Source organism: Setaria viridis, chromosome 4 (assembly GCF_005286985.2).
Source record: "Setaria viridis chromosome 4, Setaria_viridis_v4.0, whole genome shotgun sequence".
Classification (NCBI taxonomy): Eukaryota; Viridiplantae; Streptophyta; class Magnoliopsida; order Poales; family Poaceae; genus Setaria; species Setaria viridis.
The window spans coordinates 24,281,063-24,295,867 of NC_048266.2; the positions used below are offsets into that span (position 1 = coordinate 24,281,063).

The 14,805-nt window shown below is 43.0% G+C and overlaps 2 protein-coding genes across 2 annotated transcripts; both read left to right on the forward strand.

The window, feature by feature from the left end:
• The first annotated feature begins 1,270 nt into the window (after positions 1–1,270).
• LOC117852206 (uncharacterized) lies at positions 1,271–7,399 on the forward strand. Its single transcript, XM_034734204.2, has 3 exons — positions 1,271–1,900; positions 5,263–5,548; positions 5,635–7,399. The coding sequence occupies exons 1-3, from the start codon at positions 1,411–1,413 to the stop codon at positions 6,317–6,319; spliced, it is 1,461 nt and encodes a 486-aa protein (XP_034590095.1). The 5' UTR covers positions 1,271–1,410; the 3' UTR covers positions 6,320–7,399.
• Positions 7,400–8,691: 1,292 nt separating this feature from the next.
• LOC117854141 (protein BUNDLE SHEATH DEFECTIVE 2, chloroplastic) lies at positions 8,692–11,553 on the forward strand. Its single transcript, XM_034736437.2, has 4 exons — positions 8,692–8,926; positions 9,989–10,064; positions 11,002–11,098; positions 11,246–11,553. Exons 1-4 carry the CDS (start codon positions 8,798–8,800, stop codon positions 11,331–11,333), a joined length of 390 nt encoding a protein of 129 aa, XP_034592328.1. The 5' UTR covers positions 8,692–8,797; the 3' UTR covers positions 11,334–11,553.
• Positions 11,554–14,805: the final 3,252 nt, after the last annotated feature.

A 14,805-nucleotide genomic window follows, 5' to 3' on the forward strand; every position in this document is an offset into this window, starting at 1 on the left:
ATAACAGTGGCACGGTAAAAACTGCACGAATGAAGGGATTTCGAATCACATGATTCCCCAAAATCAGGAAATCTGATTGGCAGCTACCTTTATTTTCGGGAGGAGGTAAGATCTCTGAAATGGTCACGTTGAACCAAAGGTTGACCTTCATACCCACCAAGCTAGTCGGCTAAAGGTTTGGGGCTGTGTGCCACGTGTCCATCAACAAAAAGTTTTTTCGGGTTTTAAGGGGAAAGTGATGCAAATTATAGATTGATCCTTAGTCTGATTCTTCAATTCAACCTAAGGATCGGGGGCTACTCCATATGGAGTGTGACTTTCATCGCACTTCCATATAAAATTTAAGATTGAAGGATAGGAGACTGAGTTAAATGAGGCTTGAGCACATTCTAGCCGCATGGTAATTTTCGAGTACCTTTGAAGATTCAACCAGATAAAATATTTAAAGAGCACCAAAACTAGTTAGTGAAGTCTACCAAAGTACTTAGAACTGCTACATTTGACTAAAAAAATACTCGGGGGCTTATCATAATACATCTAATATGGGGCTGGACACCGAGACGCCTTTGACATGGAGACCATGACGCAGAACGGTGTAGTCTACATGGAAAGATAGGAATTAGTTGAGGATTATGAAAGTTCTCGTTGTAACAAGAATAGAGCTCCTTTAGTCGTATCTTACTAGTATTCTTGTAACCAACCGACCTGTAACCCTGCCTCCGATAATATAAGGTGAGATAGGGATCCCTCTAAAGAAATTCAATCCAACCAACACACAGGACGTAGGGTATTGTGCTATTTAGCGGTTCGGACCTGTCTAAATCGTATGTCTGTGTTTACCTTCGAGTTCCTTATCTCGACGAGCCCCACCAAGCAAAACACTACCTCGGGCACCCCCTTCGGTAGATTGCCGGATCTAAATACCGACATGCCAATTCATATAATGTAGAAGCTGAGTTGGCATCCAGGTAGATTGAGGTGGTCATGTGGCAAAATTCTAGCTCATTTGATTTGTTTGACTCTACTATCAGTTTAAATGGCGTAGATACCATTTCAAATGGCGGTTTCCATACTTATTCATTGGCCATAGCCGTTTTAAGTGGTCGCATTTGCATAGATTTGCAAATATTTTTCATGAACATTTATTTCTACAAAATTAGAAAATAAAAAAATAAAAAAAATATTTTCCTGGGGTAGAGACCGTAGGACGGGTTCCATCCGGCCTTCTGAACCACATTGGATAACCTCCTCAACCGAGGCTTGACTTGGCTTGGTTCGACGTGGTTTGGTCGCTGCAACGCGCAATCCTCCCACACCGTCTCCCCCGTCTCGCCATCCCCCAACACCCAAACCCTAGAGACGCAGCGCCGCCGCCGCCGCCGCACCACCACCACCACCACCCGCACCGAGATGAGGCCGCGCGGCAGGGGAGACGACGTCGACGACGAAGACGACGAGGACGAGTACGAGGACATCACGCCGCCGCGGAGTACGCCGGAGCCCGAGGTCGACCCGGCCCCCGCGCCCTCGCCCTCACCCGCCCCCGACCCCGTACCCGCTCTGCCGCAGCCCGCGCGGGCCCCGCTCAGCAGCCTCGTTGTCAAGCCGCCGCCGCCGCCGCCGCAGGTGAACGGCGGCGGGTCGTCCCCGCCCTCTCCCGCCGCCCGCACTGCTCGTTCGCCCTCGCCCGTTGGCGGCGGCGGCCACCGCGGCCGCGGGGCTTCGCCCCCGCGGCACCGGCGGGAGTTGTCGCCGCCGCGCCCCCGAGGCTGGGAGAGGCGCCGGTCACCGCCGCCGGAGAGGCGGCGTCCTGGGAGCCCCCCGCTCCAGCGCCGCCGCTTCAGCCCACCGCCCCGGTTCCAGCCTCTACGGCAACCACGCTTCCACGACGAGCAGCAAGGTCTGTTGGAAACCCTCGTGTCTTCCTATTTTCTTGTAATGTTCTCTTTATAAATCCTGCTAAGTGCAAACCTATTTAGTCGATCTATATTTTCTTTGGATCGTGCGTGGGATTGTAAGGATTTCCTTTGTACTGTGTTGCTGGATTCGCACGCCATGTTTCCTTTACTTTATTATTTATTATATTATTTTGTGCGGTGCTGGTGATTATCTTGAAGGGGCAGGGTTCTTCTTCATGACACATAATGTGCTGTTGTATTCCTTATCGCGACAGGGGTCACAAGTTATGTGATTAGAATTAGTTGTATGGTGATATGTGTGGAGGAATTGTTAGGCTATAAAGAGGAGGCTTGTCTGTTTCAGTAGCACCTTTCGTTCGGAATTTGTTTAAGGGATGTTCAGATTTGATCGAATGAAACTTGTGCAATGATGTAGAGGTTTAAAGTTACATAATTTGCTCAAATATATGTTTTTTTTCAGAGATGATTTTAGTTCTGGTACTTGTACTGTCATTTGATTGCAAAATTTACAATACACCACACTTGCTCTTTTCTTGTTCATGTGTTGAACATAGTGGAAATTTTGATTGAAAAGTTTACACTACACAAGACTTGCTATTACTTCTCTGTTCTTGTGTTGGAACATATTAGAAATTTTGTTTGCAAAGTTTGCAATGCACAAGACTTGCTATTTACTTCTCTTCATGAGTTGAACTTATTGGAAATCTTGTGACATGAAAGTTCTCTGTCTGTAGAATTACTAATATGATCTTATATGTGACAAATCTAAATACTTTTGTGTGCATTATTAGTATTTGAAAGCTTGGAATGATTGGTCGCACGCATTATAGGACCTTAAGCAAAAGAGAACATAGATTATAATAGTTTCACTAAGCAATTTATTCATTTAAAAGTTGTTATTGCAAGCTGTCCTGTCACACCTCATGCTTGAAGCATAGCAAGTGCTATCTGAGTACCTGAGTAACTTTTTATCGTTCTAAAACTTCTCGCCTGTATGATACCTTCTATGGTTTGCATTGCTTTCTAGAGTTAATAAGAAATTAACATGCCTTTTAATGTTTTCCCCTTTTCTTTCTTTTGGATTATTGCATGTCTCATTTGCAAGAAAGCCATAGAAGATAGTTACCATGATAGCTGGGTTTTCATTTTTGTATGAATGATGTCAAGCTTGTTTCAACCATCGCTGCATGACGTTATCCTTGTATTATCTCTGATTCCTCTTTATATAGGTGCTGATGTGTTGTGCAATGCCATTGCTCAAGCACTGAACCCTTGTTTTACCTTCTTTTCTCTTCTGTTTGATTCCATCAGTTTGGAAATGGTTTTTCAAACAGTTGACTAAACAAATTGCTCATTATCTTCAAATTCTAGTATGCAAGATCTAGCAGTTGAGGAACTGTAATGGAGTACAGTTAAGACCTTACTAATAGTTTTTTAGTATTGTGTTATCATTATGATCATTTAACAGGCAGTTCAAAAATTGTACTAATTACTAGTTCAATTCATTCTTATTTTATTGAATTCCTTCATTCACCAAGTGAAATGCCTTGTGGTATCATTTATTTCATCATGTTTTACAGTATTCCTTTTGATTTCGAGCAGTATCTTGTCAGCTATAACTGCCAAATAGTTATTTCATATAAGACAATAATGCCTCGTTATTAAATAACCATAATATAGGTAAATGTTGCACACAGCGTGTCTGAAACCACCTCATATGCTTGAGAAATTCTAAATATCTTCTAATACTTTGCTGGCTTGGATGTCCAGTGTAATGACCAAGCACTGCAAGCTCCAGTAAATATCAAATGAAGTATGGAGTTTGCTGTTCTACTGGAATAGTTTCCAACTTGACTGTACTGGATGCCATTCCTTTTCAAGATGGGACATTATTGTTGATGCTTTGGTATTGTCCCGCCTGATGGTTTGTTTTATTTGACAGCATAGTAATGTGGAAGTATTCTGCCTTGCTGACACAAATATTGTGAAAAGGCAGTTACATTTGCATTTGCAGTATGGTGAACTCTGAAAAAGGTTTGAAGGGTTGAGATAACCAAGGAATGAAGGGATGAGATGGACTGTTGTAGTAACACAGCTTGGGTATGCTAGTGCTTAGGTATTGCCTAAGAACTATGACGTTTGGAATTAGCTTTGAGGATACCTAGAAACTTCAAGAACATGTTGGTTCTTACCATCATCAATATTTGAACCTTTAAGCTTTTGGGATCAGGGCTGAGAAATTCAGGAAGCCACAGTTCAATTGCTTATTTAGGGGGTCATCGAAAACTAGAAGCCTGAGTTTGATGACGTTAATCTGGAACTTGGATATAGACTTATAACATGAATCCAAATCTGACCAACACACCCTTTGAGTTTTTGGTATTTTGTGTTCCCCACACAATGAGCCAAGTCATTGGGTACATTTTAGACATAGGATTATGCCACTTTGCTTGCCAATTTTTTGAACAAGTTAGAGCCTTAAGAGGTTGGGACAATGATGTTGAGATAAGGAAGTAACTGGCTGCTGCAGATACTTTTTTGTAAGTGAATTGCTGGGCATGCTCACATCTTCATGACTGAAGCCTCAAGGGATGTTCATATAGCATTGATATTGCAGCTGTCTCAGGTTGCAATGTGGGACATTCCAAAGATCACTTTTGCCCTAGACGCTGCATGCTTATAAGGTGAAGTTCCTTTTATGGTTGAGAAACAGAAACCAACAAGGTGACTGTTAAGGAACATGAGTTGGTAGCATTCACAGGGACATAGGATGTCTGGTGGTTGATCTCTTCCCTGTTGAAAGTTGGAGCTCTTCTATAGATCAATGGACAGTTTTGTGATGTGTGACAATTGCATAATCTTGTGCAATCATGTGGAGTGCGAAGCATTTGGTCACTGGACCGACATGCTTGATTCTAATATTTGAGATAGCATCAACAAACTGCTGCAGCGGTCTACGCATCACATAGTTATTGCCCTGACAGATGTTTGAGAGCTGCTTGCATGGAATTATGGGATCCTATTGGCTAGAGGAACTAAGATTTTCTTAGCAACAGACAACACCACTCTTTGGACATGTAGCTACTAACTACATTGTGAACCACCGGAAGGCTGGTAGTTTCGTTTTCAGTTGGGCTGCAGTTGCAATGGTATTTTCCTTCTCAGAAATGTGGGTCTTTGTTACGACTTCTTTCGACATTTGGAGAGTCGCTTTTTTTGAAAGTAGTTCTCATGAAGTGGTTGCCTATTTCAGTTCCATGTGGCTAGTGTAAGCATTCCTTGCTGAATGTTAATTGACGTTTTCCTTTAGTGCTTATTGTATTTTTTGATACTTCCTTTTCAGGATATGGAATGCATGGAGGCCCTTCGCCACCGCGCCCACGCAGACCAGAAGGCAGCAAATTTGATGATGCAGGTCCACGTTACACCCATGGTTATCAAGGGGGTGGTAGAGGAGGTGTGAGGTTCCGAGAGGGTTCTCCACCATACGGAAGAGGAGGCAGATCTTACGGGAGAGGCTATGGTGCTCCTCCTGGAAAAGATTTCATTAATATTGATGGAGAATATGTTCACAGGAATGATCCAAATTTGTCGCCAAGAGAAGGTGATTGGATATGCCAGAATCCAAAGTAAGTTGACCTGTCACCATGATAGTATGTGCTTTCTTAGTTACTTTATCTTGATTTCTAATTTTTCTTCCTGTTTTTCATGTCAGTTGTGGAAATCTCAATTTTGCTCGGCGCACTCACTGTAACAACTGCAACAAGTTCCGCTATTCAGCACGTGAAGCATATGAACCTAGGCGTAGCCCTCCAAGGGGTTACCCCAGCCCTCCTCCCCGAGGGCCTCCAAGGATGGTTGGTCCACCTGGTGATCGAGCCCCCCCAAGAGAGATGGCCAGGTACAGATCACCACCTCATGGCTGGGGTGCAGGTGAATCTAGGGGATATGCAGCTCGATCCCCTCCAGAACGACCAGTACGGTTTACAGATGCATCACCTAAGGAAAGAATGGGCTTCCGTGGCGAGCGCGACTTGAGGGACCGTGCAAAGTTTGAGTGGTCTGCCACTGATGACTATGGTCGGAGGGAGCGCCCACATGATGGTTATATTGACAGGAGTCGGCGTCGCTCAGGGTCTCCTCGGGCTAACTGGGGCAATGATCTGCGTGACAGAAGCCGCTCTCCTCCACGGAACAGACTGATGAAGAGTTCCTTCACCGGCAGGGGTCGACCAGACAACTATGCTGCTGATCCATATGCAAGCCGAGGGAGACCCAACAGTATGGAGGCTGGCCATGGGCGCGGGCATGGTTATAGACCAGGAGGTGGCCCATACCCCGGCGAGGGTAGAGGTGACCGACGCCCTGCTCCACGTGGTAGGAACGAAGATAACTACTAGATCATCATTTCAAAGCAGTTGAGCAATTGCATTTTCGTTTAGTTGGTCCCGAAAGGAAACCTAGTCAAGGTGGAGGTTGACGATATCTGCAGCCTGTAATATTAAAGATTCCATACTGTGTTCTGAACCGTGGTAACTGTGTTGCTCGATGCTGTGAGGTTATAATTGACTTCTGTCACTAGGTGCATGATGTTTCAGAGGTCGACAATTAAAGGTGAGTTCAGAAATGAACAAACTCACTATTCTTTAACCGTCTCTTGGATGATCATGTGAGCTACTTGGGCTGTTTGGTCGTGGCAATTGATTATATGTTTCTCCTTTGCTGGGTCGGCACATCCCTTGGAAGCATCTAAGGTTGATGAGCAATTGAGCACAATGCAACTTGGTAGTCTACATGTTGCTAGCTTGGTCAGTTTACTCGAGTGGACAGCATTATTTCAGTGCATGGGCAGATGTGCAGAAGCACATGAATTTGTTTGGTTTAACGAGTGAAAATGCGAGGATCACTGAAGATTCCTTCTGGTAGTGGCTGTGATGTTTATGTGAAGCCGTCATCACTTTTTGGACTATGAAGCAATCTCAGCTCTGGAGTCTGGACTGATAGTTCGCAGTGCTGTGTTCCACTTCCACATGATCTTGGTTCGTGGCCACCACGGATAGTGAAACTGTTCCTGAGTGTACCCCACTGAAGATGTGCCCTTCTAGTATACATTGATGCCATGGCAAAGCGAATGTGCTTTCTGTTTAGGATCGTCATGGGATCCTCGTGACGTCGATGTTCATTCGAGCTCTTTGCTGTGTCTTGTCACGGAGTAGGGTTCACCGGCAGTTGCCAACCTTTTCACTCTAAGTTTGAGAGAGGCCTGCAGGCTGCAATTCAGAATTAGCCATGGTAAATGCCAGTGTGCAAAGGTTTTCTTGATCCGAATTTCTTTTTTTTCTTTTTTAGCTATTCCGATAAGAACTACTCTCTAATTCAATGTATATATATCATTAATGGCACCAACGTGGTCTACTAAGTGAAGCTTCGATCAACTATATCTATCCATTAATAATTATTAATGTACTTTTTATGGTGAATGGTAATATCAATCTTATATTGTCAGTATTCGTAAAAAATGGTCGATTTTTTTTATAAGTCTTATTGATAGAGTAAAATTTACCCGTGGTCCTCAAAGTTGCACGAGCGTGTCACATAGATTCCTTAACTATTAATTTGCAGAACTAAGGGTCTGTTTGGATACCCTGCGTTAAAATTTAATAATTAACACTCTCAAATAGAGTGCTAAAGTTTAACACATTGGGGTGTTTGGATGATGTGTTAAACTTTAACACCTTTGGTGGGAAATGACTCCATTGCCCCCCCCCCTCATTTATGGCCAGCGGAGAGAGAGGGAGGAGAGAGAAGGGGTAACTTGGGAAAAAGTGGAGAGGGAACCACTTTTAACACCTTTAGCAAGTTTTAACACCTCCTCCATGTGTTTATGAAAAATGGGGTGTTAAACTTTAACACCCCACTTTTAACACAAGTGTTTTGGATAGGAAAGTGTTAAAAAGTGTTAAAAGTGGGGTGTTAAACTTTTAACACCCCCTTCCCAAATAGGACCTAAGTCTCTAAACTTCTTAACTATGTTACTTAAGGTTTAAATATCAATAATTAGAATATACTCGCTTATGAACAAGATTAGGCCGTCTGACCATCTAAGAACTCAAAGACGCAAAGAGTAGCAACTCAAAAAAAGTGTATTTTTCATCTCCCGGTATTGCAAAAGTGTGACATTCATTTGGTGCAAAACAACCCCTTAAATAACTAAAATGGTGCATTTATGATCCCAACTTGATTTAACAATGGTTTAGTGCCATCTAATGGCTATCTATGCTATGTAATCATGTGACTAATCCCTACTTAGCGATGTAATATGCTGAGTCGAAGATATAAAGCCCACAACAAATTAGTAAATCCTCTAATAAATTTCCTATCCCATAAAAATTTATGTGAAAAATTAATGGAATCGATTCACATTACACTATTATAGCGATTGACTCAATATTAGACATGGCTAAGCAATGATTGGTAAGATGATTACATGGCCTACCTGATGTTATATAGCACTAAACCATTGTTAAACTAAAGTGGGGATGATAAATGCAACAATTTAGTTAGTTAAGGAGTTAATTTACACCAAATCCACGAGGATTGATATCACACTTTTGCGATACTTGTGATGAAAAATACATTTTTCCATGAAAAACACGTAGAGAAGGAGAAGGAGATGTCGGCAGATTGTTGCAAGCAACTACAGCGTTGCAAATCACTATTTTGTCAGGTGTCTATTTGCAAACATACCTGTTTGTTCCACGTTCTGGCTTCTGCCGCCTCCTTATCGCTGTGGCCGGATTGCCCTGCTCCCAGCTCTCGCTGGCCGTCCGTCTCTTCTCTCCCTCTCCTGCTTCCTCCTCGTACGCCGCTGCACCCCGATGGCTGCCACGGCGAGCCTCACGGCCATTGCTCCCTCCCCTCCAGCCCTCCTCAAAGCATCCCCTCCTGCGCTTATCTCGCTCCGGCCCGTCTCCCGCCGTTGCAAGTCCCTGTCCGTCAAGACCAAGGTAAGTAACCTTATCTTTCCCGCTTCCCGATATGCGGCAAGATATATTCATTGTTTGCTTCTACTTCTGCTCTTGGCGTTCTGGGTTACGGATGCTACTATTTCTAGAAATTGTGATGGAAGAGAGAACTGGAACGAGAAATTCTTCTGTTTTCCCCCCCTTTTGGCGGCATGTGCTCCTGAGTTGTTTGCTTATTCCGTCATAGTTATAGCATAAGACTACATGAGTACAGCGAGAATTGGGGGCACCTTTCTGTTTTCGTTAGTTTTGTTTCCAGATATGCTGTGCTCGAGTACGAGACACTGAATTAGGTGGTTCTTCACTTGATATTGGTTGGACTTGGGCTCACAAACCTCTATATGGTTATCAAACTAATATGCAGGTGCCCTTATGTTGTGAAGTATAATAGCACGACTAATTGCTACATTTATGGTGCTAAGATGCTAAAATCCCGGAACAGTAAAACTACAATCATCTCTAGTAAAAGAAAATGTGGCTTCATGAGGTGTGCACAATATAATTTGTTCTTTTGAAAAATATTGTCTTTCAGGGTTTAGATGCTAGTAAGATTATAATTTAAATGAGATTTATAAATAAAGTACATTAAAAATAATTGTTTAAGCTGCGATTTGGAGGTTACTGGTGTCCAAAACATCACCTTTTCTGACTAGAGAGGTACTGGATCCTGAAAGCCCATTGTGGTTAAAATTTCAAACAATTAGTAGTTTGGGTTAATATGTGATAAGAGATAATCCCTTCGAGATGTATAAGTTTCTTAAGTTTAATTGTACTGGCTATATAATCAATCTAGGAAACGTACAATCCCTGTATGTTCAGCCAAATTGATAGGTAATGTTTAATGAGAAGTCGATAACTGTTTCTGTGGCGCTATGTGCGGTGTGTGTTGTAAACAAACTAGTTATTCTTCTTTTTAATGCAATGACATGTTCAAGAAAAACAAGTAGAGACCTGTTTGGGGTAGTGAGTTTTTTTTTAAATAGATAGTACTTTATCCTCCTTTACTTGTTTTTTACCTCAATTTTCAAACTTTTCATTAAACAGGCCACAGAAAATGACCAGTCTGCTAAAAAGCCTCAGAAGGTACGCAGCATCCTTTGCAAGGACTGTGAAGGAAATGGTGAGCAAGTTTTTTTTCTGGATTTTACTAAAGAAAGATTCTCCTTTTTTCCCAACTGCAGTTAAATGCTGTCGAGTTATATAGGGATACAGTATGCAATACCTAAAGGTCATACATCTCCTTACTTCAATAATTTGGAGCTCCTTACTTGAATAATTCAATGTAAAGGAAGTAAATCTGGATAGAAACTAGCTACAAACTCCGCTGATGCTTTCCTCATTGGGTTTGGACTCTTTCGAGCATTGGGTTCCCAGGGCAGTAAGATTCTGTCTGGTGTTAATCAAATGGTGATTATGTGTTTTTTTACTGGTGTTGTCACAAAACATTGAACACTTACACACCTCAAATGGTGTAATTTTTTTTCATTATTTCACCATCTTGAATATGTGAATATTTGTTCGCATAAATGTGCTCTAAACTCAATCACATACTAATCATAGTCGCTACATTACACCTGAGCAGTCTAACTGTGTACCTTTTTTTCCTTCCTAATTCATATATGTGATACTGCTTACCGTTCCTGTACATGGCAGAATTATATGGTATTGCCCAAGTATATGAGAGAGTCAACAGTCAAAATAAATAATACCTCTGCCACAATACCAAAGTGAACAAATTCATCTTGCATAATATCTTAGCTGTTTGAAAATCCTCTGAAGCAACTTCATTTTGCAAGCTTGAAAATAAACAATTAAGAATCCAAAGTTATTGGTACATCCAATTCTTCAGAGGTGGATCAGATCGAAGGCTCTTGTTCTTGACCCATAAGTTTGTAAACACTAATTTTTTGGAGCACTGTTTGTTCATTTTTGAATTACCATGGTTTGTAGTGGGTTAAGACATCCTTTTAATGTGGACACTATGCATCCACTTCTAATAGTTCTTTCCAGCTTTGTATTATGTTTTTATTTGCAACTGTTTGATTGCAAATTTACAGGTGCAATCGTGTGCACCCAATGTGAGGGACGTGGGGTGAATTCCGTTGACCATTTTAATGGCCGATTTAAAGCTGGAGCTTTGTGCTGGCTTTGCAGGTATAACAAAAAGTAGTTGCCTCACTAAGAACGGTCACTAGATATACATCTACTTTGTTAGAAATGTCAAAAAAAAAATCCGCCAATTCATTTGAGATTCAACAGCTTGTTTGACCCAGCTGGTTGTACAAAATCTTTATCTTGCAGAGGAAAGCGTGAAATTCTATGTGGGAGCTGCAACGGTGCTGGTTTCTTGGGTGGCTTTCTGAGTACCTTTGATGAAACTTCAGACTAGGGTCGTCGGTTTTTGTTCTTTCTCTTTAAATTGTATTTGGAAAAATATATCTAATTTTTTATTTGCGTTATTTTGGAACCTGTGGGGTCATTTTGTACCTCACGAGAAGTTTAATAATTGTATTTGCTACTTTTCATGGAAAAAATGTATACACTGACATGTAGGCTTGATCCACCATGTCAAACTCCACAAAGTATGTTCCAATTGTGCTATTTATTTAGATATGTATATGTCCCATATCAAAAGGATATGTCTCTGATTTATTTTAATTGTTCTATCTTCATACCATGATGAATTTTCACATTTTAGGAATACTAGCAAGATGCCCGTGCGTTGCTACAGTGAAATGTGGTTGTATTTTCTAAATCTCATGTATTTTAATTTCTATTACTATATTTTATTATAACGGATCTCTATACATTTGCTAGAAAATCAATAGAATTTTGACTTAACATACTTTTTCTACTCATACTTAATACTTTTTCTACTCATACTTAGTACACTTTTTATTTAAGCAAGTGAGTTCTAGTAAAAAAAATAGGTACAAGTATAATATACCGTACCATGCAACCATTCTAATTTTAATCTTAAAGTATATGAGGAATATATAAGCGAACCGTAACACAGTGGACAACTGTATAAGCGATTTATACGGTTACTTCATTCAACCAAATAAATGAAACACCATTAGAACCAACCAACCTGCAGATTTGAACATTCATGGTTCGCAGATACTCGAGTACATATATAGGCTCAACGTATTAGCTGATTGATGGGTATAAACAGCATGTAGAAAATTTCAACACAGCCCAAGAGGTTGAGGCAGGTACTTATAAAATTTTCAAGTGTAATTCAGATGACGAGTTAGGTCCTAAGGCAAAGAAACGAGCAAACAAAGAAATTAGCATATTTGATTACTCAGATTGTTTTGTTGCCAGATGAAGATAAATGGTACCAAACTTCCAACACTCCACTAATCCAACAAGTTAGCTCAGCACTCCAAGCCGTGCGGTCGTACTAATGAGACCATGATATACTCCAAGCTGGAGTATTTGTAGTTTGGGTAGAGACCGTACTTCACCACTATGATGTACTTGTAGCCTCGTAGGAGGAAAAAAAAAACTAACCTTTGCATAAAGGGGTCATCTTTGGTTCAGAGGAACCAAAGATTTCACGAGAATTGACGGGAGAAGAACACCTTGATGGGAGAAGAACACCAGGATCTTTAATTGTAGGAAAAATTGGGTTTGTCACACCGAAAAATTCATGTTTTATAAATTTATCATCGAATCGTTCCGGTACATCTTAATACCATCGAAAGATGTCGCCGTTTAAATTTTACCACTCCGTCACATTTTCCTCCATCCATACTGCCGTTTCTTCACGATTTCTCTTCCTTCTGCCGTTTGGCTCTCAACCTTTCTTTGTTGGAAATATTTTGAAGGTGGTCAAAAGGGAAACTAACAGAGAGGAAAAATAGGAGGGATAAGGTGACGCCCGACTACATTTCCCTCGCGAACGTCCACCTCGCGCCTCGATCGGAGGCGCAACCGAACTATGGTTGTGGCCCCGAGCGACCCTGCGCTATATGAAGTGGGGGAGCCGGCGGGTTTTGGGTTGACTGCTAACGCACCAAAACCTCCAGAGAATCCCCCTACATGCCAACCCGATCGTGGCAGCGCTGGAATCGTCCGAAGGCTATCGCCACACCACCATCGTCGTCGCTGGACAGACGAGGTGGAGGCTCGAAGGCAAGCGTGATCTACGTCAAGCTTGTACACCTGTCTCATCCCTACTCTAATTGGTGTTCATGTTCTTAGATGCCTAAGATCCTGTTTAGATTAAGACTCTGTAATGTAGTTTCCTACATTCTTCTCTCTCCAACCAGTGCACGGAGGAGCTGCTCCCCCTCCAACCAAACCAGAGGAGCCGGCGAGCCGCATGTGCTTGCTGCTTTCATTGGTCAGGAAGTGAAGGGCCGTTGCTGCTTCCATTGGTCAGGAAGTGAAGGGCCCTTGCTGATGCGTGCTAGGTCTGGGTGCTGCCACTGCAGGATCTAATTCCCTTGCCATGGCATGTACTACAGCAGTAGCAGGCAGCGAGCTGCAAATCCTCAGTGCCCAGCTCTAAATCGGTTTCATCCTCAATGGAACACGAATCCATTCAGCTTCTTTGCAGGTGCCATAATGTACTTGAGCCCGACGGGGAGAGGTGTGACGGGACACAGTTGGTTCACGGTGGACTTTGGCGTAGCCAAGCTGGGCAGCCATGGCTAGAAGCTAGCTTGGGCGCAGTGGCCGAGCCGAGCTGGGGGCGAAGAAGTGGGTTGATGCGCGGGCAGAGTGGCGGCCTGCGACCAAGCCAAAATATTGCGCGCCTATGGGCAATGTGGAGCTGATGTGAGGTGTGGCCATAGGTTGAGTAGGTTGAGACACAGCAGCCTGCGGGCTGCCGCCAACAACCTGGGTGCAGCGCTTGCGCTTAAGATGGAGAAGATGAATAGGAAATAATGGAGATGACGCCCTCGCTCCCCGCCGACTGCCACGAGGCCGCTCCGCCGCCCGACTCCCCTGCTCCGCTACCACCTCTCCGCCGCTCGCCCTCGCTCCCCGCCGTCCGTCTCCCCCGCTCCGTCCCTCCCTGCTCTCCGCCGCCACCACCCGCTCTTGTCGGATCCAGATCTGACGCAGGGCGCGACGTGGAGGGAGGGGGGGCGCATGCCGGCACCGTCAGCCCATGCCCCAGCGCCGCCACCCACAAGCCTCATCTTTGTTCTCGGCCCCCTCCTTCCTGTCCCCGCCGGATGAGAAGCTTTTTCCCCTTTAACCCCCCTCCCTTCCCTCCTTTTTCCACCCGAGCCCCCCTCTCTTCAGAATTTGGACTGCGGGTTGATTCCATAACAGTTGAGGGACTTTTTAGCAAAATGACCACAACGGACGAAAAAAATTTGGCAAAGCGTTACTTGCTTTAATATTAAGTATAGATATGGTACGATATAAACTTGATGTGACCATCAATTCTATAATTCATTTAGCTAGTAGTCCCGCGAGAAAGTATAATGATCTAATTATTTCAGAAAATGAAGCTTCACGAATTGTCCCTGTGCTATCTTTTTTGTTCTTTACGAATCAGATACAAACACTCACATACACGCACGCGCAGTCGTCCCTTCGAACACACGCACACAACTCTACCCCTATGAGCACCTTCGAAAGACTGAGCCGACAAATTCTCAAGATTGACGAAGCCACCACTGGCGCCCCGCTATCAACGGGCATGTCGCCTACCACTAAAAGAATAGCACCAGTTAATTCCTGTAATAAATCCAGGAAAAACAGCATTACCGTGCAACGTTTTTGTTGGATCTAATTTGCACAATCGTAATGAGACAATAACACCCAATTTTCCAAGCTTTGGGTTGGACTTCGGGTATTGGGTTTTGAGCCCACCCGTAGTATTGAACAAGGGTAGA

Coding starts and splice junctions, on each gene's coding strand:
- LOC117854141 (XM_034736437.2), top strand. CDS start 8,798: ATGGCTGCCACGGCGAGCCTCACGGCCATTGCTCCCTCCCCTCCAGCC. Junction 8,927..9,988: donor CCCTGTCCGTCAAGACCAAG/GTAAGTAACCTT, acceptor TTCATTAAACAG/GCCACAGAAAATGACCAGTC. Junction 11,099..11,245: donor GCTTTGTGCTGGCTTTGCAG/GTATAACAAAAA, acceptor TTTATCTTGCAG/AGGAAAGCGTGAAATTCTAT.
- LOC117852206 (XM_034734204.2), top strand. CDS start 1,411: ATGAGGCCGCGCGGCAGGGGAGACGACGTCGACGACGAAGACGACGAG. Junction 1,901..5,262: donor CTTCCACGACGAGCAGCAAG/GTCTGTTGGAAA, acceptor CTTCCTTTTCAG/GATATGGAATGCATGGAGGC. Junction 5,549..5,634: donor TGGATATGCCAGAATCCAAA/GTAAGTTGACCT, acceptor TTTTCATGTCAG/TTGTGGAAATCTCAATTTTG.